Raw genomic sequence first — 24,176 nt, 5'->3', positions numbered from 1 at the left:
ACTTAATTGTTAATGTTAAAAGGATATTTGTACCGTGCACCATCACCACCGGAGTGGTCCCCTGGAGCTCTGGCGGCTCTGAAAGAAAAGGGAGGGGTGGGATGGTGGGGAGTTAGTGGGATGAGCTGGAGAAGTGCAAGAGAGCAGTTATGTGCTGTTGGCGGACTCGGCCCGGAATTCCGTTGGCTGGGCTTGGGGTGTTATACTGGTGGGAGACGTCGTGTTCTGTTGTGGTGGTTCATGTGTGTCTTGTTTTGTTGTTGTAGTGAAGTTTGTGCGGATTGTTGTGTTGTAGGTTTATGGTTGTGTTTGGTTATAGTGTGAGAGGTGTATGCCGAGGTAAGTATTAGTGGGTTGGTTAATTGGCATTGCTGTCTAGAAGTGGGGCAATAAATGTCCCCATTCCTAATTCGGCGGGGTGTGGGAACGTCATTGTGTCTGCGTCCAGAACAGGGTTGGGCGACGCTCACGATTAAATTCATGGCCTTCCCGCTCAGAGAGGTGTCACCTTTTTCTACTTGTGTCGATTTTTTTGTGAACATTCTCTAGCTGCCCGAGCTGGTATCAATTAGCCTTCGTGACTGCCGAACCTGTGGACTGTAAATATCATACCCTAATATAGGAACTAATGGGAGTCTCATCTAATAACAGGTTTTCAGTCTCAATTACAAGTGCATTGTTGCAAGGTCCAATCTCATTTCCAATATAAACTCCAGCGGCTTTACATCAGCAGAATACATTGCATGCAGCCTCATGCAGTATCCTTTAGCAGAAGTAAGTTCTGCCTATTTAAAGTGACCATGTGATGCAAATGGAAGAGCCGTTCCAAGCAAATAAAGAGTGATTTGTCACTTCCTTCCTCTTTTGTCACACTATTATCTCCGTTTCCATTAAAGGTCAAGCCCCTCTTTTTAACCACCATGGTTCTCTTTTCTTCTAGTATTAAGAACCAGGATTCGCATGTATTGTCATTGCTTGGAGTTATGTGACTCCTTGGACACAAAGGTTCGAAAGCCGGATTCAATAATTCTATAGGTGGTTGAAGCACTCCACCATGAAAGGATGCGGTTTTATTTAGCTGCATATAGTGTTTGTCATGGTGTTCACAAAACCGCCACGTATCCCCTCTTCTGATTACGTTGATATTTGGATTAAGAGCATCCGGCACCTTGTTTTGTACCTTTTTCATAGGCAGCAAGTCGTTTTATGGTGGATTTTTGGTTTCAGTTAGATGCTTGCAAACTGCCGATACTAAGGATATAGTGTGCGACCGTTTCCTCCGACTTGGGTGGTTTCCTGTGCTCCCTTTTTAGCGGTTTGTCCTTTTGTTATTATTCATAGGGTTTGCTTGATTTGCTTCTAGAAAGGAGTATTTGATTTTGCGTAGGAACCCTCCTGAGCACCTATTTTTAGCTCCTGCTAAATTTGTTGTGTTTTTTCCTTTTCCCCCTGGGAATTTTGCTTGCGACCCATCATTCACATCCCCATTTCTTTTTTCGCTCGCATGCTTTATCTAGTTTCGGTAGTTGTATGATCGCTGCAAAATCTTAATTGTCTGAACGCACTGGTAGTACTGGGATATTAAGTCAAGGGGGTTTCTCACTTCACTCCTCTATCATTCCAACTTCTGGTGATTTAGGGGATGCATTAGTGCATTAGCATTCCAGAAAGCCCATCTTGAAATTCAGTGTGTTGAGCGTGAATTTAAATAGAAATTTAAAGTGAACAACAGAGGTTGAGCCATAGAAGGATCCAAGCCCAGGTGAGTGGTGGCTAAGGTATAGGTTCATATACGAAAATAGACGGTTCAAATGCTCCAGAGGTGTTACTGTTGTCTGACAGAGAAATTTACACGAAACAGACAGTTTGGAGCTTTTACATCCGAGTTCTGTCATTCATTCTAGAATCGACTTTGGAATTTGAAGCCTGCATTAGGGAGTCGCACACAATTGTTTCCACTACACCTTCAGCTGAATGTGTTGGAGTGAGGTCTCCCTCCTCTTACCCTCGTAAGGGGATGGAGGGTTTGTCCTGGCCCCCTTCCGTAGCATATGCAGGGTTTCCCTTTTCCATAATCTCCAAAATTGAACCATCCCCTATATTTTGTAAAAACAGGTTAATTTCCCCTTGTAAATTACAGTTCTCCCATTTTCATTGTCATTTTTACTTATTACTGCAGCCTTTCTATTAGCAGCCTCATCCTTTGCTATATTGGCGATGGTATGATGACATTTATAACGTGCCTATACCACAAATGTTTCAAGGCGCAATTGGAATGAATCATGCATACAACTGTCAGGACGCAAAGCCAGCATGGTATGGGGATTTGCTTCCGAGAGCATACATTTGCTTCCCTTTGTAAACAACGGGTCGGTAGTTTTGAGATCAAAAAGGTGTTGCAACAAAGTAGAAGATAAAGTTCAACTCACACTGTTAAAGCCTCAACTTCCAACTGAAGCAGGAATGATGAGCTTCTCCCCCAACCGACCCAGGCCATACTCTGCATACGCCACGGCCTGATCTGTGCTTTTCAAAAAGCTGGTGCTGCTTTTGGGAGGATCAGTGCAGCAACATGGTGACTCCCCAATTGAAACTGACAAGACCGTACTCTGCTATATGTATATTTTTATTTCTGTTCTGTCCCATGGGCCACTTTTATCCACGCTCAAACTGGCTCACTAATTATTTTCATCTTTGTGCAATTGTGCAGGCACACCTTTGGGGGTATGCATCTACCATTTGTAAACAGGTTATTGATTTCTGAACCGCATGAACATCCCAGTTCTTTAAAAAAAGAAAATTACAATACCTAGTTCTGGCACAGCTCAGACACACTGCAGTTGGAAGAGCCAGGCAAATCATCACAGCAGCGCTTATGGGGAGCGTGGCTCACCACGACTAGAGAAAAACAAGTGCAGCAAAGAAACCGTGATCATGGGTCAGCAGGCCAGACTTGTGGCAATGGCAATAAACTGGTTTCAGTAAGGCCCCTTGTTGCAGTGGAAAGCAGCAGCAATGTTCGTGGGCCACAAGTCAAGGATTTACAGAGTAAACAAGAGTGCGAGAGTCCCTCTAGTGAGAACGAACATGGGCTAAATACCCTGTTCTATGGAATGTCTTCCAACAACCACATTTTAGCTCACTGCACACTTCACAGAGGAGAAGAGAAATAAATAAACAACATTTTCATATCTGGTCCCACCCATTTATTCTCTGAAGGGTGCAGTGAGCTAAAACGTAGTTGTAGACCCTCCAGAGTGGAAGAAATTCTATAGAATAGGGTATTTGACCCATGTTTGTGTTAAGTAGATTTTTCATTGTTATGCCAAATCACCTTCACCTGCGAGACCCCCAGCACTTTGTGCTGGACTTGTGGATTATTTCTGTCTATGTTCCTGGGTAAGTGTGAACCTTTTTCCCCAATCACCCAACCTTTTAGCCTGGCTATGAGAGTTTTTGGGTCTCTCCATACTTTACTTTTGGAGTCATGCTTTCATCCAACTTTATAGGCATCTGTAATTGCCTTTTGCTGCACGCAGCACTTTCTGTGCAGTGTTGCTGGGGAGCCGCTTGGACTTCCCTTTTTATTTTGTGTTATTCTCCTTGTAAGAACACATATTCCCAAGGGCATAAGGATACTTTTATCCTTTCTACATTTTATACTGCGAGATCAACACACACCACCTTATGTGAAGTGCTGAATGGTCTCACTGCTCCTGTAACATGTCCGTTACATTGACGAGCATACCTGAACGGCTGGGTGAAGTGGGAGAGTTCTACCAACATTTGGGTAATTTTCACTCGCAGGCTGTGCTCACAGCTGTGGTAATACACAGAAGGGTCACCAATGACCCAAAATGGCCAAGCTTGTTGGGGGAGGTCCCGATTTGACTTTGGTGGGAATCCTTTGAGAAGCCCAGCAAGGTGCCAGTGTGTCTGAGGACTGGAAACAGGGGAGGATCCCGAAACTCCGTTGGCGTTTGTCTTCAAGCATGCTTGCCTGGAAACCGTTCCAACTGGGAGGCTGGCTGGGCTGCAAGGACAGCCAACACCAAAGTTTCAATGTGGCACGAATGCCGATCTGCTGGGTTCTTGGATAATAGGCTGGATTCCTGGTGCACAGACAGAGCCGACCACTGGATCTAAATCCAAAGAGGAAGAAAAGAAGGCGGCTGCAGTTCATTCCAGTGATCTGAGAGGATTGCAGTGTGACAGCTGATGCGCTGACCCTATCTTCCATGTTACAGAGGAGCTCCGAAGAGGACGATTCCTTCCTTGGGGCTGGTGGGCATAATCAGCCTTGAGACGACCTACATTTTGAGCCATCCCACAATGACTGGCGACCTTCCTGGGCCGAAAACCACCAATACCCTGGACCTGCAAGCATTGCACAGTACATAGCCTTCAGAAGATCGAATCCTCCTGAAACTTTTGTGACTCCTTCCGGACCTCCAGAAGCAAGATTCCACTCCTTGAAGTCCCCTCACAAGAGGGCTGGACCAAGAAAGTGAGGTGAATCGACCAGGAGAGAACCGTTCTTCATCTGGTATCCTGAAAAGGGCGCCAAAACCACAGAGCCGCAAGAAGCTATGAAGAATGCTTTCGCTGGGAGCATTTCCACTCGGCTTCTGCTGCAAAAACCCCTTTGTGTCCCTTCTTTCATCAGAAAACCAAGAATTTGGCGACCAGGTCATGCAGCTGCTGCATCGTAAGGGTGTCAGCCTGCATCATCTTTTTCATTGCCGAGGTACTGCAAGGCTCGAGGTAACACTTACCCAGAGTCATTCTGCCGCTCCTGTGCTGCTAGGGTGGTAATTCGTGCATTTGGGTGTTTGCCATTCTGTAAGTCCTTTACAATGTGGTTCACTTACCAGAAGTATTACATTGGTATTCTATTGGGTTTGCGTATGAATAGTGCCTACCTTGCTGAATAATTCTCTTTGCCTGTTGTATACATATAATAATTATTTGTATAACTCCCAGAGTGTATAAGTGGTTCTTTGGACCATACGTATGCTAAAAGTTCTTTGTGCCTTCCTACAGCCCACCCAAGATAAGCCTGGCTGCTCTGCTATAGCTACCCGTACCTTGAGTGGTGCAGGCCTATACTAGAAGTTGGAGTTCTGTATTGCCAAGTAGAGCGAGTCATAAAGTCCTAGATAAATGTACTTAACTCCCCTACAGTTTGTTCTCAGTAGACTGCCACACTCTTATTTAAAAGGATTTACAGAGTCCCAAGTTGTTGCTCGGGCGGCGACTAAAGCAGCAGAAGTGTCTTAGCAGTGGGTAGGCGGTCCACAGGATGGTCCTGGGATACTCTAGAAATGGCAGGAAATCCTCCTTTCCTGTCCAATAACCAGTTATGAGGCTACTCCAGACCAGCAATGGCTAGGATCTTCACCATTCAAACAGGTATAATCTGTCCAATCAAGGAGAGCCACACACCTCACCGTCTGCCTTACATCCCAAATCCAGACCCGACCAGTCCAGCCACACAAAGCACTAGCCCAGGAATCATAGCTGGATCCCGGGAAGTACATGCCGTTCTATTGAGTTTGTGACCCCCAAGTGGGCAGGAAGGCAGCCAAAAACACGATGGCAAAAAGTACAGGACTTTGATCCAATGGAAAAGCCATTTTCATTATATGGTAGTCGAAATCGCGTTGTGGGGTGTACACTTTTTTTTTTAAGATGGTGCACTAAACATATGTGTTTTAAAACAAAAAATTAGAAACACTGTACACTGCCATCTGCCCACCTTAACCACAGCCAAAAGTCATAACGAACAAGTTACTTAGCTGGAACTGCTCGTCAGCATGGGTCTGGCATGGATTCAAATGCTCATGATTATTCCCAGTCAGGCTGGGAATCATTGGTAAAGAAAAAATCAGTTTGGTTATTAGTAGAAAGAGTTCAGAAACTAATCACTAGTCTCTGGGGTCATACTGCCCCCAGCCAATGACTGCCCTCTACTTAAGCCCCTCGTCTGGCAGCCATCTTCAGATTTGGTAGCACGTAAAGTGGCAGTAGGACCAAGAGAAGAGCCGCCGAGGTGTTGGAGGGAGGGTTTGTATGTGAATCCATGCCAGACCCATGCTGGAGAACAACAGTTACAGTTAATTAACTTGTTCCTTCTCCAGCATGGGGTCTGGCATGGATTCATATGCTCATGAATACAAGAATACATAGCAGTACACACATGCACAACCACGGGAGGTGGCAAGGCTCAACATTAAGCATCTCCTACCTCCTCACCAGGCTCACCTTCAAGCGAACAGGTTGCACAGCACTGCCTGGCGGACTGTGGTCCTACCTGGAATCCTGGTCGACGCAGTAGAATCTCGTGATGGTGTGTGTCGAACTCCACATAGCAGCCCTGTAGATGTCCAGCAGGGACACACCAGACAGGAACGCCGTAGTAGCAGCGATCGCTCTGGTTGAATGGGCTCTTGGAAGGCCGGGCAACCGTCGGTTTGCCAACCAGTGACAGTGCATGATGCAGCCGGAGAGCTATGTGGTAATGGAAGCCTTCGAGAGGGCCTTCCCTTGGTTCACAGGTCCAAAGTTCACAAACAGCTGCAATGTCCTCCGAAAACACTTTGTGCGGTCCACATAGAACTTCAGGGCTCTAGCAACATCCATCGAGTGCAACGTCCTCTCAGCCGGCGACAAAAAGAAAACTGGTAACACCAAGAGCTCGTTGAGATGGAAGTCCGATGGCACCTTGGGCATGAAAGAGGGGTGTGTCCTCAGCACTACCCTCGTCTCGTGCAATGTCAGCTATGGAGGCTTAAAGGAGAGAGCCTGGATCTCTCCCACTCGTCGTACGGAGGTGATGGCCACAAGAAAAGCAGTCTTCCACGATAGGAACTTCAGTGGTGCCGAATGCAGGGGCTCAAATGAGCCTGCTCAGCACCACATTGAACTCCCACGCTCGTGCCGGAGCCTTCACCGGCGGGAACGATTGGAACAGTCCTTTCATAACCTCCTTAACCAGGCGATGCGACCACAACAACGACCGCCCCCGAGTTCAGGTGTAGCGGGAGATAGCCGCCAGATGGATTTTGATGGAGGCATGTGCCAGCCCCGCCTTGGCCAGCGACAACAAGTACGGCAGCACTTGAGGGGCCGTAATCCGTAGATGGTTGATCTTCTGTGCACAGCACCAGACAAAGAGAACCTTCCATTTATGTCCATAGCAGTTTAGAGTTGAGGATGCCCTGGCTTTTGCAAGTACCTCCTTGCAGTCCGCCGGGATATCGTAGCCTCTGAACTCTAGCGCTGCAGGAGCCAGGACTGCAGGTTCAGAGATCCTGGGTTGTGATGTAGGATGGCGCCTCCCTCCCTGGCGAGAAGATCCGCGTCCGTCGGCAGTTTGACTGGGGGGGACGCTGACAAGTCCAGAAGGTCCGGGAACCATATCTGCCTCGGCCACGCCGGTGAGATGAGGATCATCCTGCACCGGGACCGTCCGAGATGACTGATGAGTCGCAGAAGCAACGGCAACGGCGGGAACGCATACAGGAACAGGCCGTCCCAGGGGAAGGAGAATGCATCGCCAATGCTCTCCAGCTGTGGAAACCTGCTAGCGAACCTCCGTCACTTGGTGTTCGCCGCCGTCGCGAACAGGTCGATCCATCGTCGGAATAGGAGATCCACTTGATCCTGTCGAAGCTCCCACTGGTGGCAAGAGCGCAGCTCGCTGCTGAATGAGTCGCAACAGTGTTTTTCACTCCTGCCAGATGAAAAGGTACCAGGAACATCCCCTGGGTGACGGCCCAGTGCCACGGATCCTGCGCTTCCTTGGGGGCTGGGGATCTGGTGCCCCCCTGCTTCTGTATGTAGAATATCGTGGTGGTGTTGTCGGTGAAGATCCGTACCACTTTGCCCTTGAGGAACGGAAGGAAAGACCTGAATGCCCAGAACAGGGCTAGGAGCTGCAGGACGTTGATGTGCAGTGACCTCTCCTCTGGGAGCCAAAGGCCTCTTCCGTGGATATCTCCGGTGTGCGCTCCCCAACCCTCCAGGGAGGCGTCAGTCGTCACCGTTTCCTGATGTTGCGGGGTCTGGAAGTCCATGCCCGCCACTGGATGCGCGCAGTTGCCTCACCACCGGATTGCCTGGCGGAAAGTCTTGTTGAGGGAGATCTTGTCTTCGAAGCTGCCCGCCGCTTGCATCCAACGGGCATCGAGGAACTCCTGTAGTGGCCGCATCTGCAACCTGCACAGACGTACGAGGTAGATGCACGATGACATCATGCCGAGCAGGGAGTTGATGGACCTCACCCTCGCCACTTCCATGGTCAACAGCTGTTTAACCTTGCCCAGGATGGCTTTCGTCCTCTCCACCGACGGTGAGGCCAACCTTGACACTGTAGAGTCTGGCTCCCAGGAACAGGGCGTCCTGCGACGGTACCAATTGGGACTTTGCGCGGTTTATCGAGAATCCCAGTTCCGTGAGCAGGTGGACGGTCTTCACTGTGTGAACAAGGGCGAGTTCTCTTGACTTTGCTCGGATGAGCCAATCATCGAGATAGGGGTATACGTGGATCCCCTGCAGGCGCAGCCATGCCGCCACCAGTGCCTGGCACTTGGTAAATACCCTTGGTGCCGATTTCAACCGAAGGGCAGGGCCTTGAACTGGTAGTGCCGCCTTTGGACCACGAACCGTAGGGACTTCCGATATCCCTTGCATATGGGGAAGTAAGCATCCTCCAAGTCCAGAGACGACAGGAAGTCTCCTTCCGCCAATCGTCCCAGCACATGCTGAAGGGTGACCATCCGGAACTTCTGGGACTTGATGTATCTGTTGAGGCGGCGAAGGTCTAGGATGGGCCGCCAGCCGCCGGTCTTCTTTCGGACGAGGAAGTACCGAGAGTATACTCGGAGCCCTGGAGCCTCTTTGGGACGATTTCTATCGTGCCATTTTTCAGCATTGCTCGTACCTCCAGAAGCAACTGTGGCACATGGTTTTCTTTCCTGGCCACAAGTGGGAAACAGGGACACTTTCTTTGGAACTCCAGGTATAGCCCGTGGGCCAGGGCATCCAGCACCCAACGGTCGGTGGATATGGACTTCCACACACTGACGAACTTCGCCAGCCGGCCTCCCACCGGGGTGCTTGGGTGAGGGCCCAACGTCACGGCAGGTTGTCTTGTTTCACCAAGGCCTTGCCACCTTGGCGACAACGACGGTGTCCTCCTGTCTTGTTGCGGCCTCTGTAGGCTTCCTGCGGCGAGGAGCGGGCTGCCTGGCGATACGGCGAGGAACTGCGCCAAATCTTTGGAGGCACCTGGAGACTTGCCTCCGGAAGTCCGAAAGGGTGGCCGTCGCTGATGGAGAATCCAGGGCCCGGGCCGTCTCGGAGTCCGCCTTGATGGCCTGCAGCGACTCGTCCACTGTCTTGCCAAACAGGTTGTTCCAGTCGAAGGGCATGTCCAGTACCCTGGTCTGCACGTCCAGACTGAAATCAGTGGCCCTGAGCCAACCGCGCCAGCGAAGGCAAACGCTGTTGCCCATCTGGTCAAAGCCGTTGTCGGCGATGTCCGTGGCCACCGTGATGGCGTGGTCCGACGCCACCTCACCTTCCTGCAGGATTTCAAGGGCTTCTGCCCTCTTGTCATCTGGGAGGAAGTCCAGGATGAGAGTGATCTTGAACCACAGCTCCCAGTCGTAGCGCGCCACGATCGCAAGGGCGTTGGCCGCCTTGATAGTCGTCGCTGCCGACGAGATGACCCGTCAGTCCCATGGCATCTAGCTTCTTCCCCTCGGCGTCCGGCGGGGAAGTGGAAGTTGATGCCGTTGTCCCAGCCGATTTGTTCTTGGCCGCCACGGAGACGACCGAAGCCGGGGACGGCTTTGCCCTGAGGCACATAGGAGCAGAGTCCGGGACCCGGTACTTCTCGTACCAGTCCCTCTTAGCAGGGACCGTGAACAGGTTCATCAGAAGGGACAGTCCTTCAGCCCAGATGTCGTCCAGTAGGGGGACTGAGAGGACTGTCTTCCCCTTGGCCTCCCGTTGATGGTAGAGAAACCCTTCCTTCTTCTGCTCTTTGGGGCATAACTGGAAAAGCTCCGATGCCCATGAAAGGAGCCAATTTCATCGGGCGGGGATGCCCGGGCAGCGGGTGATGGGAGACCCGTCCCGTCGTCTGTCCCCGCCGTCTCTGTCCCAGTCTCGTCCCTCAGAGGAGGGGATGGGGTGAAGGCTGGAAGGGAGGTGGAGGATGGGCTCCCCGACGGTCCAGGCGCCTCTGGATCGTCCGCTGGTGGTAAGGGCAACCTTGTCCTCATCTCCGTACACAGGTCCTGCAAAGCCATCAAGATTGCTCCTGTATTGTCTTGTGGCATCGGCTGCGACGGGAGCGAAGGCTGGGGCGCGGGATCCTCCGTTTCCCCCACGGTCCGTGGTTCCTCGTCGGCCCCACCATTGCTCTCTACATCTGCCTCGTCGGTATCCCTCCCATAGGCCCTTGCCTCCTTGTCCAGGATCTTTTTGACGCCGGCCAGCTCATCTTCGGAGGTGGCATCTGTGTCCGTTAGGGCTACTGTGCCCCCAAACCCCCCCCTCTCATCCCAGGGTTTTCGCGGGGGTCTTATCGATAGGCTGGAAAGAGGTTTCCCTCCTAGGCAGCAGAGAAACTCTAGGCCCAGAGGTAGTCTCCACTGGGGTAGCCTCCGCAGGCTTCGCCAGGGACGCCACGATTCCTTCAAACGAGGCCTTTGAGACTTTGGGCACGTTTGAGGCCTTCACCTTAGGGGGAGGGTCACGGCCACGCCCTCCGAACCCCCTGGCCGTCTACGTGGGGATCGACCGGGGCTTCTCCCGAAGCTTACCCGGGTTCTCCGACTTCCTCTTCACAGAGACAGAGCGTTGGCTCATGGATGATGGCGTTGGTGACATTGCGCCCTGCCTGGCAGCCGAGGAGCCCGAAACAACGGCGCTCCCGCTGCTCGCAGACTCACGGTGCTTAGCCCTTCGTTGGGCCCCCATCACCCGAGCGGCCTCAATGGTCTTAGAAGACCGCTCTGACCTCTTCTCACCTGCTGCTGGGCTCTTCCCCTTCAGCCAGTTAGTGAGCCGAGTACGATGGTCCTTCATTGTCTGGACGGACATGTTCTTACAGAACGCACAGTCCTTCTCCACGTGCGATTTGTCGTCGTGAAGGCAGTAGCGGTACCGGGAGTGCTCATCTTCCTTGAAGACATTCTGTAATCCACATCCAGGGCAGATCCTAAACAGCTTGGATCCAACAGGCGTCGTGTCTCCTTTGTCCTGGGCCATGACCGCGCGGGGTAGGCCTCAAAGATCTTCCGGAATCCTCCAAGAAGTGAAAACTCGACGAAAATTTGCCGTGGGGCGGGAGGTGGGGTGGGCATAGAAAATTCTGAAACGGGTCCCTGTTAATCGGAAGAAGGAGCTTGAGGCTCGAACTGACCAAAAAATGAGAACAAAACTCTTTGAAAAAACACAATACGCAGTAAAAGCTCAAGAGCTATAGCACAAGGACTCGCAACACTTGAACGTGCAGTAAAAATCTGAAGAAGGCTGCCAGAGGAGTGGCTTAGGTAGAGGGCAGTCATTGGCTGGGGGCAGTATGACCCAGAGACCAGTGATTGGTTATTAGTAGAAAGACAGTTAAGAAACGAAACAAACAGATTTTTTTCTTTACCGAGGATTCCCAGCCTGGCGACGAGGAATATTCATGAGCATGTGAATCCATGCCAGACCTCATGCTGGAGAAAGTGGGTTGCCAACTAAAAGTGAAAAGGGGATCGAGACTAGTCGCAGCACCAGACTGTGAAACAGATCACAAATGAGGGAAGGTAAAGCAAATTGGGTAAACCGGAATCAGAAAATAATGTAATGCAGGAGATAAACTGCAGCTTCGGGAACAAAACAAAAAAATTATTTGATGGACTGAACTGCTTGATTTTTCAAAAATAGAGTTTGCACAGAGCCAAGCTGCGCAAGGCACACATTACCTAAGGAGGTGTGGCAATTAGTGAAGAACTGCATGGTGGAAGGGCCACAGACGTGGCACACAGAAAGTCCCTGCAAAAGACAACATTCTAGATGCTTTTCCCAGGTTGCCTGTGGCACAAGCAACTGCAAACCGTTTAGGAAGGACAGAGAGCAGGTTTGCAGAGAATGGAAGGGTTCTGGGAGAATGCATTTAGAACAAGATTCAAACAGCTCTGTAAGTGGAGACCAGGAGATGAGATAATGAGACGGTTTTGAAGAACGCCGTTTGGGGAAAGGGCATGCATGTGGGTACATGCACAAGCTTCCGTTTAACATAAGCTACCAAGCACCATTGTAGAAGATAATGGACATCCATTAAATGGACCTGAGGGGGACTGCAACGTGACAATAGCCTCACCTAAGGGCTTAACTTGCAGAACTAGATTTGGTTTCAAGTACATGAAAATATGGTACCTCAACCCTCTGGTCACTTGAAAGTGAGGAGGTGCTCAACGTAATCTACCATTGTATGGCAGATGAAGTTCACAGTTTAAGTACAAACCTTATTTTCATTTAATCAGTGCAGTTGTAAAAACGTACCTCCACACTGGCGTAATCGCACATGGAGCACTTGAATGGTTTTTCGTGGGTGTGTTTGTACCGTCGATGCCTAACCAACTCGCCACTCGTTACGAAGGCCATATCACAGTCTGTGCACTTGTGAGGTCGAGTACCTAAAAAGAATAGTACAATATTATAGTTTGCCATTTCATTGCTCTGCTAGAATTCAATCTAACAACCATGCTGATAATGTTGCAGGTGCAAGTGGGTGTAGTAACCAATATTTAAGTAAACTGAGGCCTGAAGTAATTTAAGTAATGAAGTAATGTATTCGGCTATGTGCATGTACATCTGTTTATTATAGCATTTACAAGCCAGAACTAAGTCTTTTCTGATCATCTGAAGCCATGACCAACATACACAAACAAAATGTTACTCGTCGTAGTACCTACTTTACCATGGGTGCCTCTACACCTTAAGGCATATAAAAGGATGCCCCCAACCATCACCAACTTCCCACACCCCCACAGGATGGTACAAGAAAAGATGCCCTTGCACTTCTATTGAGTTACCAAGTCAAAGCACAGATGCCCCAGGAGTGGAGGCTCCACCCACTCCCAGCCCTCTGCAAATCATATTGCACCAGTCATCTGTTTATAATTGAGGGAGCGTGTCCAAAAGGACATGGTGCTGTATGCTCCGGATCAGTAAACCTGTTCCTGCAATAGGCACAGTGTGTCGATGCGGTCAGATTAACCGATTACCATGCAGGAGGCAGCAAGCCTGGGTTACAAAGTATTTTCTGCTTCACGCATTTGAGCCGCAATGTAATGGATGTGGAGTGACTCAGATGTGTGCACGTTCTGTAAGTGGAGAGAAATACAATGGTGGTGTTCAGTTAGCACCACTTTGGTTCTGGAAAGCTGCTCTGCACCCCATTAATGGAAACAATTGGGCCATACCGAAGCAACTGAGGAGCTAGAGATGCCAAAGAGTCCTATCCAGAAAGTCCATGTAGGAAGGGATGCTAAACACATCAATCCTCAGTTACTCCAACAACGTTTGACATAAGGGACGTCTTTCATATTTTTCCTTTTGGGTGCCCTGCTCACCGCTACCAATTTGGCTTTATATCGGAGGCTTTACAACCTTGGTACTGCCAGCAAACAAGTCTGAGGTGCAGAACGCACTACATGAGATGGATTCTCTTTCATGATCATCACTAATTATTTTACCTGACAAGACACTCCAATATGCGTGAACTGGAGGTGCTGGAGAAGGAATCATTGTCCCACCTGCATCTTCCAATACACAAACGTACATCCAAGAAAAACGCCAATCAAAATGAAAAAACAAATTTACAGTAATGGTTTGAACATTTAAGAAAACGTTTGCATACAATCAAGGGGCAGCACGAAGGCTTCAAGAAGGAAATATCAAAAGGTCATTGCATCTTGTTAAGTCAGTTATTCAGCAATTGGGAGAGTAAAAATCAATGAACCTCCTGTGAAAAATCTGCCCTGATCACAGATTCAAACCTCAGGAAGCAAAATATGAATGAGGGGGGAAAGGGATGGGGAAATCAAAAGACACAAATGTGACTTCCTGCATGCAGAATCTGCCTGAGAGTTTGAGACACTATGCCACTGTTCAAAACCTGATCGAAAGAGCATGCAGAGCAGGCTCATCAAGCAGGGAAGGCAGGGAGCGGGCTAGAGAGTTAATTGTAAAACTGTACTTCCCTAAAGGAAAACTATGCAAGCGGCTGTGAAGCAGGCCCTCAGGTGCTGCGGTGCCTCAGAAGAGCAAATCTATCAGATTTGGCTGCCAACATGGCGATTAAGACATTATTCTTGCAGGCAAACAAAGGAATTGTTTGTGGAAAAAATAACAGTGCATGTTATTCCCACTTGGCCTTCAATTTCTACTGGAAAGAAAGATTTACACTGTTATGACCAACAAAGGATGCACATCGATGAATACAACCAACAAACGCACAAGGGCAAGATCGAGGGACTGTCTGCAGAGACAACACTGGAACTAGGAAAACAACCTCTGACATTAGGAGAAAATACCACAAAAGGCCTTTGAAACCAAACAAGCCCCCCAAACTGAACTTGCGACACATGCTGGGTAGGAATACTAGAAACCTTAGGTCTATGAAGAGTGAATTGAAGAGACCAGAGTCAGTTGGGACCCAACGTTTGAATGATCATACAAGTCTAACCTGGTCCTAAGTAATAGGGCCATTCATGTTCCATGCTAGACGAATAGGCAAAGGGGTGGCTTCAAATTCTGCTGACTTGTACTGCAGAATGTTGGAGGTCAGTGGGATAGGAACTGGTGTTTGGGAGGGATTCACGAGTAGTGTAAAAGTTGATATGACGTACCTGTTGGCAGGGTTGTGTTCCATGGGTGCATATTTCGAGTCAAATGGTATGGGCCAAGGTGAAACATTTGCAGGTGAAAAATGTGCACTCACCATTAGCTAGTGATATTTGGCTCTTGCCGAGTAAGAAATAGGGTGCTGTGTGCCTTTTAAAATTGAGGTGGCGAGTGACTAGCTAGTCGCTTGCAACTTACATATTTGTACCCTGGTATGGGGGTATGTATGTTGGGGTTAATTTACAATTTGGTTGGAAAGCATATCCTTGGTTCTAGCAGCTCTCCAATATCAATGTCTCACTTACAACTGGGCTAGATGAGGCACTGACCTATTATGGCTTCAATGTTTCCTAACGTTTTCTTAAAACTGTTGCTATCCACCCTTTGAATCAACCTCGGGACAATCAAATGTGGAGTTCCACAAGGATCTTCTCAGAGTCCACTATTAGTTAACCTTAATATCAAACCCAAAACAGACCGAATTTGTTACAAAAGTAGGACCTACTTTATCTATGCAAGTGACACCGAGCACTACTTGTGCTTCGGAGACGACCTCGGAAAATAACCATCACATCAGATGCTGTATGGAGAATTTCAGAGAACAGATGAATAAAAGAAAGAGCCCTAAAATGCAATCCATCTTGTACAGATGTCATCCTTGCAGCACTGCTTAGACTGACCTTAGTGTGCCTCAGCCTTTTGATCTATGGCCCCTGCATCTTGAAGTCCATCAGTGTCACATATGCTCAATCTGGAGGTGCTCACTGATTCATCCACATCATTCGACCAACATTAGACAGGCAACCAGTCCTCTCCCTCCTAAGCCCCCCCCCCCCCCCCCAATCTCCATACACTCGACAGGTTTTAGGAATATTTTGTCTTTTCACCCATGAAGTCCAATTGGTTAATGCCTTTGTACCTAGTTGCATGGATGTTTGCAGTGCCATCTTCTTGGACCTTCCTTTGAAAACTATGAAGAGACCTCAAATCATTCATAACCCTTCCGTCTGGGTTTTACTCAAACTGAGTGGCAGGGAACACACTACCCCAGACCTCTGCTCCCTTCATTGGATGCCTGTTAAAGAAAGAGGACATTTTAAGGCATTGTCCATAAGGCAGTTTATCTGGGCCAATTTCTGTCAAGAGATTCCATTTCTCTATCGCAACCGAGGCGCTTAACATCTGCTACACAGGGAGGTTACAGTCTCCTACCAAAGGGTGAGAAGATCTTTCTTGGTGCAAGCTGCACGACTGTGCCACACATTGCCAGTTTCTCCCAGACTTACCTTTGAACATGGTATATTCCATCCTCAACTGAAAACATTTATTTTCCCCTATTAGTCTGACATGAGATGGCTAGCTCTAGCACCAATGAATGAGTGTCAGGGTGAAATAGGACACACTCATTCTGAGATGCAAGGCATGTCAACACATTTGCAACCAGGATATAGTCCTACCCAGGCCTCCAGATAAAGTGCGTACCAGGCCTTTTTACGCATGAAAATCTTGTAAATACGACAGCTTTATTATTTTCCTGTATACATTAACACATACGTTTAGAGCAGATGGCAGTGCAAAGGTCAGATTACTTGAGAGAAACCTGAAGTCTTCTTTTGATTTTTGTCTGCAGCCATGGATAAAAGCCTCTGAAACAATGCATTTCTCTGAAGCCTTTCAAAAAAAAGAAACTGCACACTGATAAAGGGAATGGTTTATTGCCATTCAGCTTCTGCTGTGTTGATGCTCATGGAGCAAACAGAAGCACTGTGCATGTTTATTTTCCTAGCATTTTAGGATTGTAAAATTAATAAGGTGGAAAACTAAGTTGCAATTGTGAATTAATATTTTGTAACAAATTATGTTTTTTTTCCCAGTGAAAGCAAATCAGTTTTGCACAATTGTATTTTTCAGAGTTCCTGCGGTGTGCATAATCATGCAGAGGCAGATAATTTTTTACACTTTTGATTTTACACTCCAATTATAAAAACAGTGTGTAAAATGATGAGTATGCACAGTCTAGTTTACATCCATTCAACCTTGCAATCAATGGGGTATTACTATAAATGGTCAGTGGCAGCAGAGTCTTTGCTCAAGGGTGAGTGATCGTCATTGCACCAGTTCTAGCCTTTCAAAGCTTCAAGACTACAATTAAAACATCCAAAACCTGACTCTCCAGGAAGTGCAAGCACTGTTAAAAACAAATGAAAATTACTTTGCAATTGAAATAGAAACTCAGCAAAACCTGTCCATGTGATAATCCAGATAGGTATTTAACTGTATGTAGTGCTTCATACATGGTTTATCCAACATCTAGGCACTGTGATTATTATACCTCAGTCGATACTCCGTTACCAACCTCTAAAGGATGCGAGCCAATAAAATAGCTCAGTTGCTGCAATCTGTGCGTGATCTCTAGGTTGCAGGTTCGAATCCCAGCAAGGCCAACTCAACCTTTCATCCTTTCAAGTTTGATAAAGGAGTACTGACTTCGGTTTGATTGTGATTAATATGTTCTATGTACAGCACTTTGCCAAAAGCGCTATATAAAAAACCATTTGACCATGAGATTAGATATAGAATTTAGCATGGAGTCCTTGGCTCTCTGCACACTTGTACCACAACATTGGCATACAGGTAGCAATAGCTTCAGGAAAAGAAGACTTTCATTAAACATCAAAAGACAATGCTGCTATATAACCTCAAAACACACACAAAATTTGTTTGCTTTACTATGTAATTGGCTAAGATTTTGTGTTCTCAACATTTAAATGTATATAAGAGAGATCAAATGGCCAGACCTTAGAGAAATAATTAAATGTGTATTCTGTCACAATGCAGAAAGCTGCCGCATGTTAATGATTTCCATACAGTTTTTGCATACGTCAGCTGGATGTCACATACATTTTACTCTTGCAAAGGAGAAAAGTCATTTTTACTCTCAAAGTTTAAAAATAGAGAGTAAAATACTCCCACCTCAAAAATCTTATCTGGAGCACTGGTCCTACCTGAAACCTAATGGGATTATTGACATTGTTTTGCACAAGGGAGTACCTTCCTATGAAAGATACCAACGCTGGAGAAATGGAGTTACAGGTAAGAAACTACTCCCTTCTCCAGCATTGGATCTTTCATGGATTCACAATAGATTACATTGCAGTACCAATCATGCATGGCGGAGTGTAAAGGCAAGCCAATATAGAAACAGAATCACATACATGAGACAATGAAACCCATCCAGTGATCAAGTTCAAAACAAACACCCCGAAAGTGCGGGGCTTAACTTATTGAAACAGGCGTTGCAGGACCGCCTGTCCCACCTGCACATCCTCACCATGCTGCTGCTCCAGACAATAATGCCAGGTAAAAGGTACTTCGGGGTAGATTCCGGGGCCTTGAACTTTTTTCTCCAGCCTACCTTTGACAGCCGGTTCCGAGAAGGGATGTCGCATCGTGCGCAGGCCCTCCTGCCACACATGGTCCAGAATAGGCACAGAGAATACAGCTTTCCGTCTCTTGCCCATGTGATCGAACAGGAAGCACTCCTTCCGCTCGTCCTCAGGAGTCAACCCAAATTCCACACACGCCTTAGCCATCATGGCGTGGAACGCCCCAACATCATCGGGAGGGGATGGCTGCGCTGGACTATGAGGCTGTTCCACCTCCCGGTCCGTATCCCACACCATGTCCCTCGTCGGCAACAAAGAACCAGTAGACATGGTGTCCCGAGGCACACTGTCTGACTCAGACTCCGGCAGTTCACCCTCTTCAGGGTAGGAACGTGGACAATCTTCACTCACCGATAGAGGCACCGGCAACCAAGCCGTATCCGACGAACGCAGAGGAACACCAGAAGCATCTATGACAGGCCCCACCGGGACCACATTCAGAGGGGGTAACCTTGCATCCAGCTGGCCCAACAAGGATTGCAGCTTGGACAGAACCTGGAGCGACAACATAGCCTGCGGGTTCACCAGCAGGTAACTAGCCGGACCAGCACCCCCGCCGAAGGTCCAACACACTGCATCCCCAAGGCAGACGGACCCAACACCGGCTCCCGGTCGTCGTCCACCTCCGAGGACACCGAAAAAGCAGCCGTCTCTTGATGTAGAATGGTGTCAGGCATAAGCGAGTCAAAGGTGGAAGACTGCCACACGCCACTCGTCGGCATCAAGCCATCTGTATCTATCCTCGACCACGAGAAAAGCATTGGGCCTTTATCAAACCCTATTGTCGCTGGGGCCGATGACAACCGTCGACGACGGGACCCCCGTTGACGAGGACGTCATCGGAACCGCCACCTGCTGTGTAGATTTCCCAGGAGAACCTGCCTGCTTGGCAGCGCTGGACCGGTGCTTAGAGGACTCCCTGCTAGAGGACGACCTGTGATGGTCCCCTGAAGAGGAGCGCTTCAACGAGGAGTTTTTCTTGGCCTTCTCCTGCGACGCCGACTTCTCGGGCCTACCTCCAGACCCTCGGGAATGGTCTGACCGACCATGCTTGGACAAAGCAGCACCCTACGACAGTTGCTTACTCGAAGAGGATCTACCACTCTTCCCGACCTCTGACCCAGGAGCAGGACGAGATTTCTTAGCCGGAGGCTCGGCCAACGCTGCCCGGCGATGATCCGCCACCTGTACAGGCTGCTTAGAGGACAGGCTCCGGACTGACCCTACCTCAGAGGCGGGGTAGGTACCCTCATTAAGCCAACAAACCAACCGCTGATTGCGGTCCTTAAGAGTCTTTTGCGAAAATCCTCTACAAATCTCGTAAGAGTCGGCTGAGTGATGGGGGTATAGGCAGTAGAGGCAATCCATATGCCAGTCACCCTCATACACCTTCAACCCACAAGTCGCACAGGGCCGGAACAGATTTCTTCAGAGCCCCAGAAGCCATCTCAATACCAATAGTACACACACACGTGCGAAAAACACAACAAACACAAGGTGATCCCAACAGTTGGAGACAGTTGAAATCTGCCACATGGGCGGTGCTATTTATACCCTACGTCCTATTGGTGGGGACTAAAGCACCCAAAAAGGACGTTGATAGGACACTGAAGTGTCAAAGATTTCCATAGGAAAACGCTAGGTTAAAATGACTGAGGTTCCCAGCCTGACGACAGGGAATATTCACAGCATGTGAATCCATGAAAGATCCAATGATGGAGAAGTAGTATGATCTGGGTTAAGAAAACAGTTTGAAAACAGTTTGTTCCAACAATAAATAGCTCATCATATAAAGAAATTTAGTTCATGTTCTGTGTTGAGGCCATGCTCAACATTCCTTGTTCTGCATATCAGTCTAACTTCACAGTGCCGTAGCTTCAGCACTCTGTTGCCTCCTCGCGAATCACAATTAAAAAAAAAAAAAAAAACATTTAATCTCTTTCTGGTTGTCCATTTGATGCTGCACTTGGCAATGTATTGACAGTGGGTATCTGGTGTCTGTAGCTCTCAACGTCCTGCTGTGTTCCCTTATCCCCCTTCTTAGTTCGCGGATGGTACTCCCAATATACTTAAGTCCACACACACACAAACATGATTGCATAGGTGACAAATGTTGATCTACAATTTATAAATTGCTCAATATTCTTCTTTAGTTAATGTGTGTGGACATATTGAACAAGTTCTGCATTTATGGAATGCAGGTTTTGCACTGTCACAAGTATATATCCTGGTTCCCATTTCACTTCCTGTAGAACTCCCAGTGCATGCACAGTGTCCCTTAAATATGCTAGATCTTTGGTACTTCTTTCTCGATTACATCATTTACGTATTTGGCCATCGGCTCGTCAATCCACTCAATTGCACTCACAATTGGTCTCCCTTCTGGTATAAGGTATGGCGTATGTACCTTTGGGAGGAAGTGTATATAGTGGGAATTCTGGGATCATCAATCCCGAGATATTTAGCCTCATCATCAGGGAGTAATCCTCTCGTGCCATTTGTTGATCAGAGTTGATGCTTGTTCCTCAATCCCGGCTGTGGTGTTGGATGGCAACATTTCGTAGAAGCCTGGTCTTTTCAGGTGTGTCAGTTATTTGTATATAGTCTACCCTGTTCATAATCACTATAATGCCTCCTTTATCCGTTTCTTTAATGATTACGTCCAGGTTGCTTTTAGTGCTCCGAGTGCCTGGAGTTCCTGGGCATTCAGGTTCGCCTACCATCATCGGAGCCCTCATCAACGCCAGGTCCATCCCAGCCCAAGCACTCAACATTGCTGACACTATATCTCTTGCCTTTACCTGGACTGCCAAGACATATCTGAAACCTGGCTAAACAAAGCCTCAGGGCTAGCCCTGTCCCTTGCTGTCCCGGACAACTACTCCATATGCAGAAAGGTTAGACCCAGGGCCAAAGGAGGTGGAGTGCCCATCATAGCCAAATCCCACTTGAACATGAGGAGTCATCCGTTCCCCTTACCTCATGCAAACTCCTATCTGTGAAATTGTCACTCTCAGCGACACTCAACATTAACCTCATCTACCGCCCCCCTGGCCCTTCTCACGCTTCCAAAAACCGGAGATCACACAGCTCTCAGTTGCCAATTCCACACTCCAATCACAAACAATCTTACTTGGGGGCTTCAACTTGGGTTTGAACGACCCCCTGGACACCATTGCTTCATCACTAGCCAATACTTTAACTTCTCACAGCTTTACTCATAGAATCCAGGACCCTACTCATGCAAAAAGTTGCACGCTAGACCCTTGGACAGACCACCACCTTATCACATTCAACATTAACACCTTGATCAGCCCCAACCTCCCCACAAACAGCCCCAGCAGCTCCCTCTAGAAACAAAAAAAATATCACTGCTAATAACCAGCTCCCTCTACTGCAACCTATACTAGAGACCCCCGCCCCCCACACCGCCCCGGTCTACTCCACCAACCCTCAACCCTGACTAGAATATACAATTACACAATGCTATATGCTATTGACAAAATAGCGCCGCTCTCAACACGTAAAGCCAAACAACTTGCTCACCTCAAGACCTGGTTCACTCTTGAACTAAAAAAACCTGCATACCTTCTCCTTATTACAAATCTTTTTGATACAGCCTCCAGGGACTATAAGAAAGAGTTACTCCTTACCAAAGGTGAACTTTACAATGACAGAAATGACAGAATTGCCAAAGCCAGCTCCATTACAAAGGAACTCTTCCTTATTCTTAGAGAATTCGAAACACAAGTCCCAACCACCCGAAAACTGCAACAAAGATGTGAACTGGTGTGATAAACATCCAAAATGCTCTCAAAAACAAAATCAGTCCCAATCAACCATTGAAGCCAAAACAAAAAAAAAAAAAAACTGTTTAGACAAACTCCACAAACCCCAACCCTCAACCCCCACTGCCAAATCCACTCTCCACAAGGAGCTTCCCCTAGTCGAATTCTGAGGTCTCTATTCCGGAAGTACTAAAAATCATCCTCAGCCTCAAACCTTGGATGCCAAGGAGACACCTACCCATCTACAATCATCAAAGATTGCGCCCATCAACTAGACCCCTTAATCACCAACCTGATCAACGCCTCCTTCAAAAACAACTGTGTCCCTTCCGACAAAAACAAAAAAACCACATCGGTACTTCCCCCTACTGAAAACATTTTAAAAAAAATAAACAAAGAAAATAAATAAATCACTGGACCCTAACACACCCACTAACTATTATAAATTCTTGATCGGGTAGCTTATCTACAAATCCAGAACTACCTGGAAGAAAATAACATTTTAGGGCTTCGCCAATTCGGCTTCCACCCAAGACATGGGACAGAAAAGCCTTAATGGATCTAAAAATCCAAATGGACAAACGGACAATGGGAAACTAGCTGTGCTCCTTCTAGACCTCTCCGCTGCCTTCAATCTGGTGGATCACAACATTCTATGTAAACACCTTTCCCTAGCAGCCAATTTCTCCACCAAAGCCACATTTTGGATAAAATCCTTCCTCAGCGACAGAACTATGGAAGGTTTCCGCCCCAAAACTGAATCACCGTCTACCCCAGTCACCTGTGGAGTGCCACAAGGCTCTTGTGTGGCCAACACTGTATAATAGATTCATCAAGCCTCTCTTCGACCTCCTTGACGACCTGGGTGTCATTTACACCAATTACGCTGATGGCATTGAGGTCTTCATACCGATTTCCGGAGACCATGACAAGGACACTATCACACAACACCATCTTCTGTGACATCCAAGATTGGATGGCACAACACTGTCTTTGCTTGAACGATGATCAGACCGAGCTGCTCATGATCAGGCCGAGCTGCTCATCATCGGCTCCCAACGCAGCATCTCCAAACCCAATACCCTCTTCAGGTCCTTCACCATAGATGGACACTATCAAAGTCGCCACCGAGGTTAAAACGCTCAGCTTCTACCTAGATTCAGCACTAAACCTCAACAAATGCTACCACCTCAGTAACCGCATACACATGCAAACTCATTAGAGCGTGCAGAAAATTCCACTCCCCTGGCAGCTGCCTGACTTTGGCCAGAACTCTAGTCCTCACACGCCTTGAGTACTGCAACGCACTTTATGCTGGGACTTTGAAACAGAACATCAGTTAGCTACAGGTTTTAGAAAACAATGCCCTCAGAGCTGCACTCAATGTCACCCAGCTCGATCCACATCACTGCCATTTGACACCAACAACACTGGCTACCTGTACAGGTACGCATCAAGTTCAAGTCACTCACCCTAACCCACAAATGTATTCACCAGTTGACACCCTCCTAAATTGCCAACAACTTCACACCGACAATGCTCCAGACCGACCCGAGCAACCTATCAGCACCGCCTCGACACTCCCAGATTCAATCTTCAAAAAGCCAGTGGTAGCAGTTTCCCCCCAGATCCCAGCAAACTTTGGAACTCCCTGCCCATATCCTTCTGGATCTTCAGGAAACGTCTTAAAACGCACCTCTTTACCAAGAGCTCAGCCCACTATGACTCGGCTCACGACTAGCCTCTAACCAACTACGCCCGCATGTACCTGAAAGCTGCCTATGTTTTTTGTTCTCCATTTGTCCATCTGTAAACCCCTCACACTTTACATATGTAGCATACTTGCATGCAACCACTGTATTCTGTACTGTATTGTATTGTAACTCTCCACTACTGTCTGTATCATGCTTTGATTGTGCAACAACTGTAACTTGCTCTATCACCTAAGAAAGTGCCCAGATGCCCCCAGGCTCGGCGCGCTATATAAGCGTCAAAATAAATAAGTATGTCCCTCTCTTGTTCTTCCTTTGGT

General features: G+C 47.9%; 1 protein-coding gene across 1 annotated transcript in view; it reads right to left on the bottom strand.

Annotated features, from left to right (window-relative positions):
• Positions 1-24,176, bottom strand: part of CTCF (CCCTC-binding factor) — a 601,567-nt gene that overhangs the window by 456,985 nt on the left and 120,406 nt on the right. Inside the window, exon 4 of the mRNA XM_069604497.1 lies at positions 12,565-12,698. Within this exon, the coding sequence (XP_069460598.1) occupies positions 12,565-12,698 (134 nt within the window). The remainder of the gene's footprint in view (positions 1-12,564; positions 12,699-24,176) is intronic.

Source organism: Ambystoma mexicanum, chromosome 1p (genome assembly GCF_040938575.1).
Source record: "Ambystoma mexicanum isolate Mex_15411 chromosome 1p, UKY_AmexF1_1, whole genome shotgun sequence".
NCBI lineage: Eukaryota > Metazoa > Chordata > Amphibia > Caudata > Ambystomatidae > Ambystoma > Ambystoma mexicanum.
The sequence above is the reverse complement of the archived record's forward strand: the minus strand, read 5'-3'. Positions and strand labels throughout refer to the sequence as shown.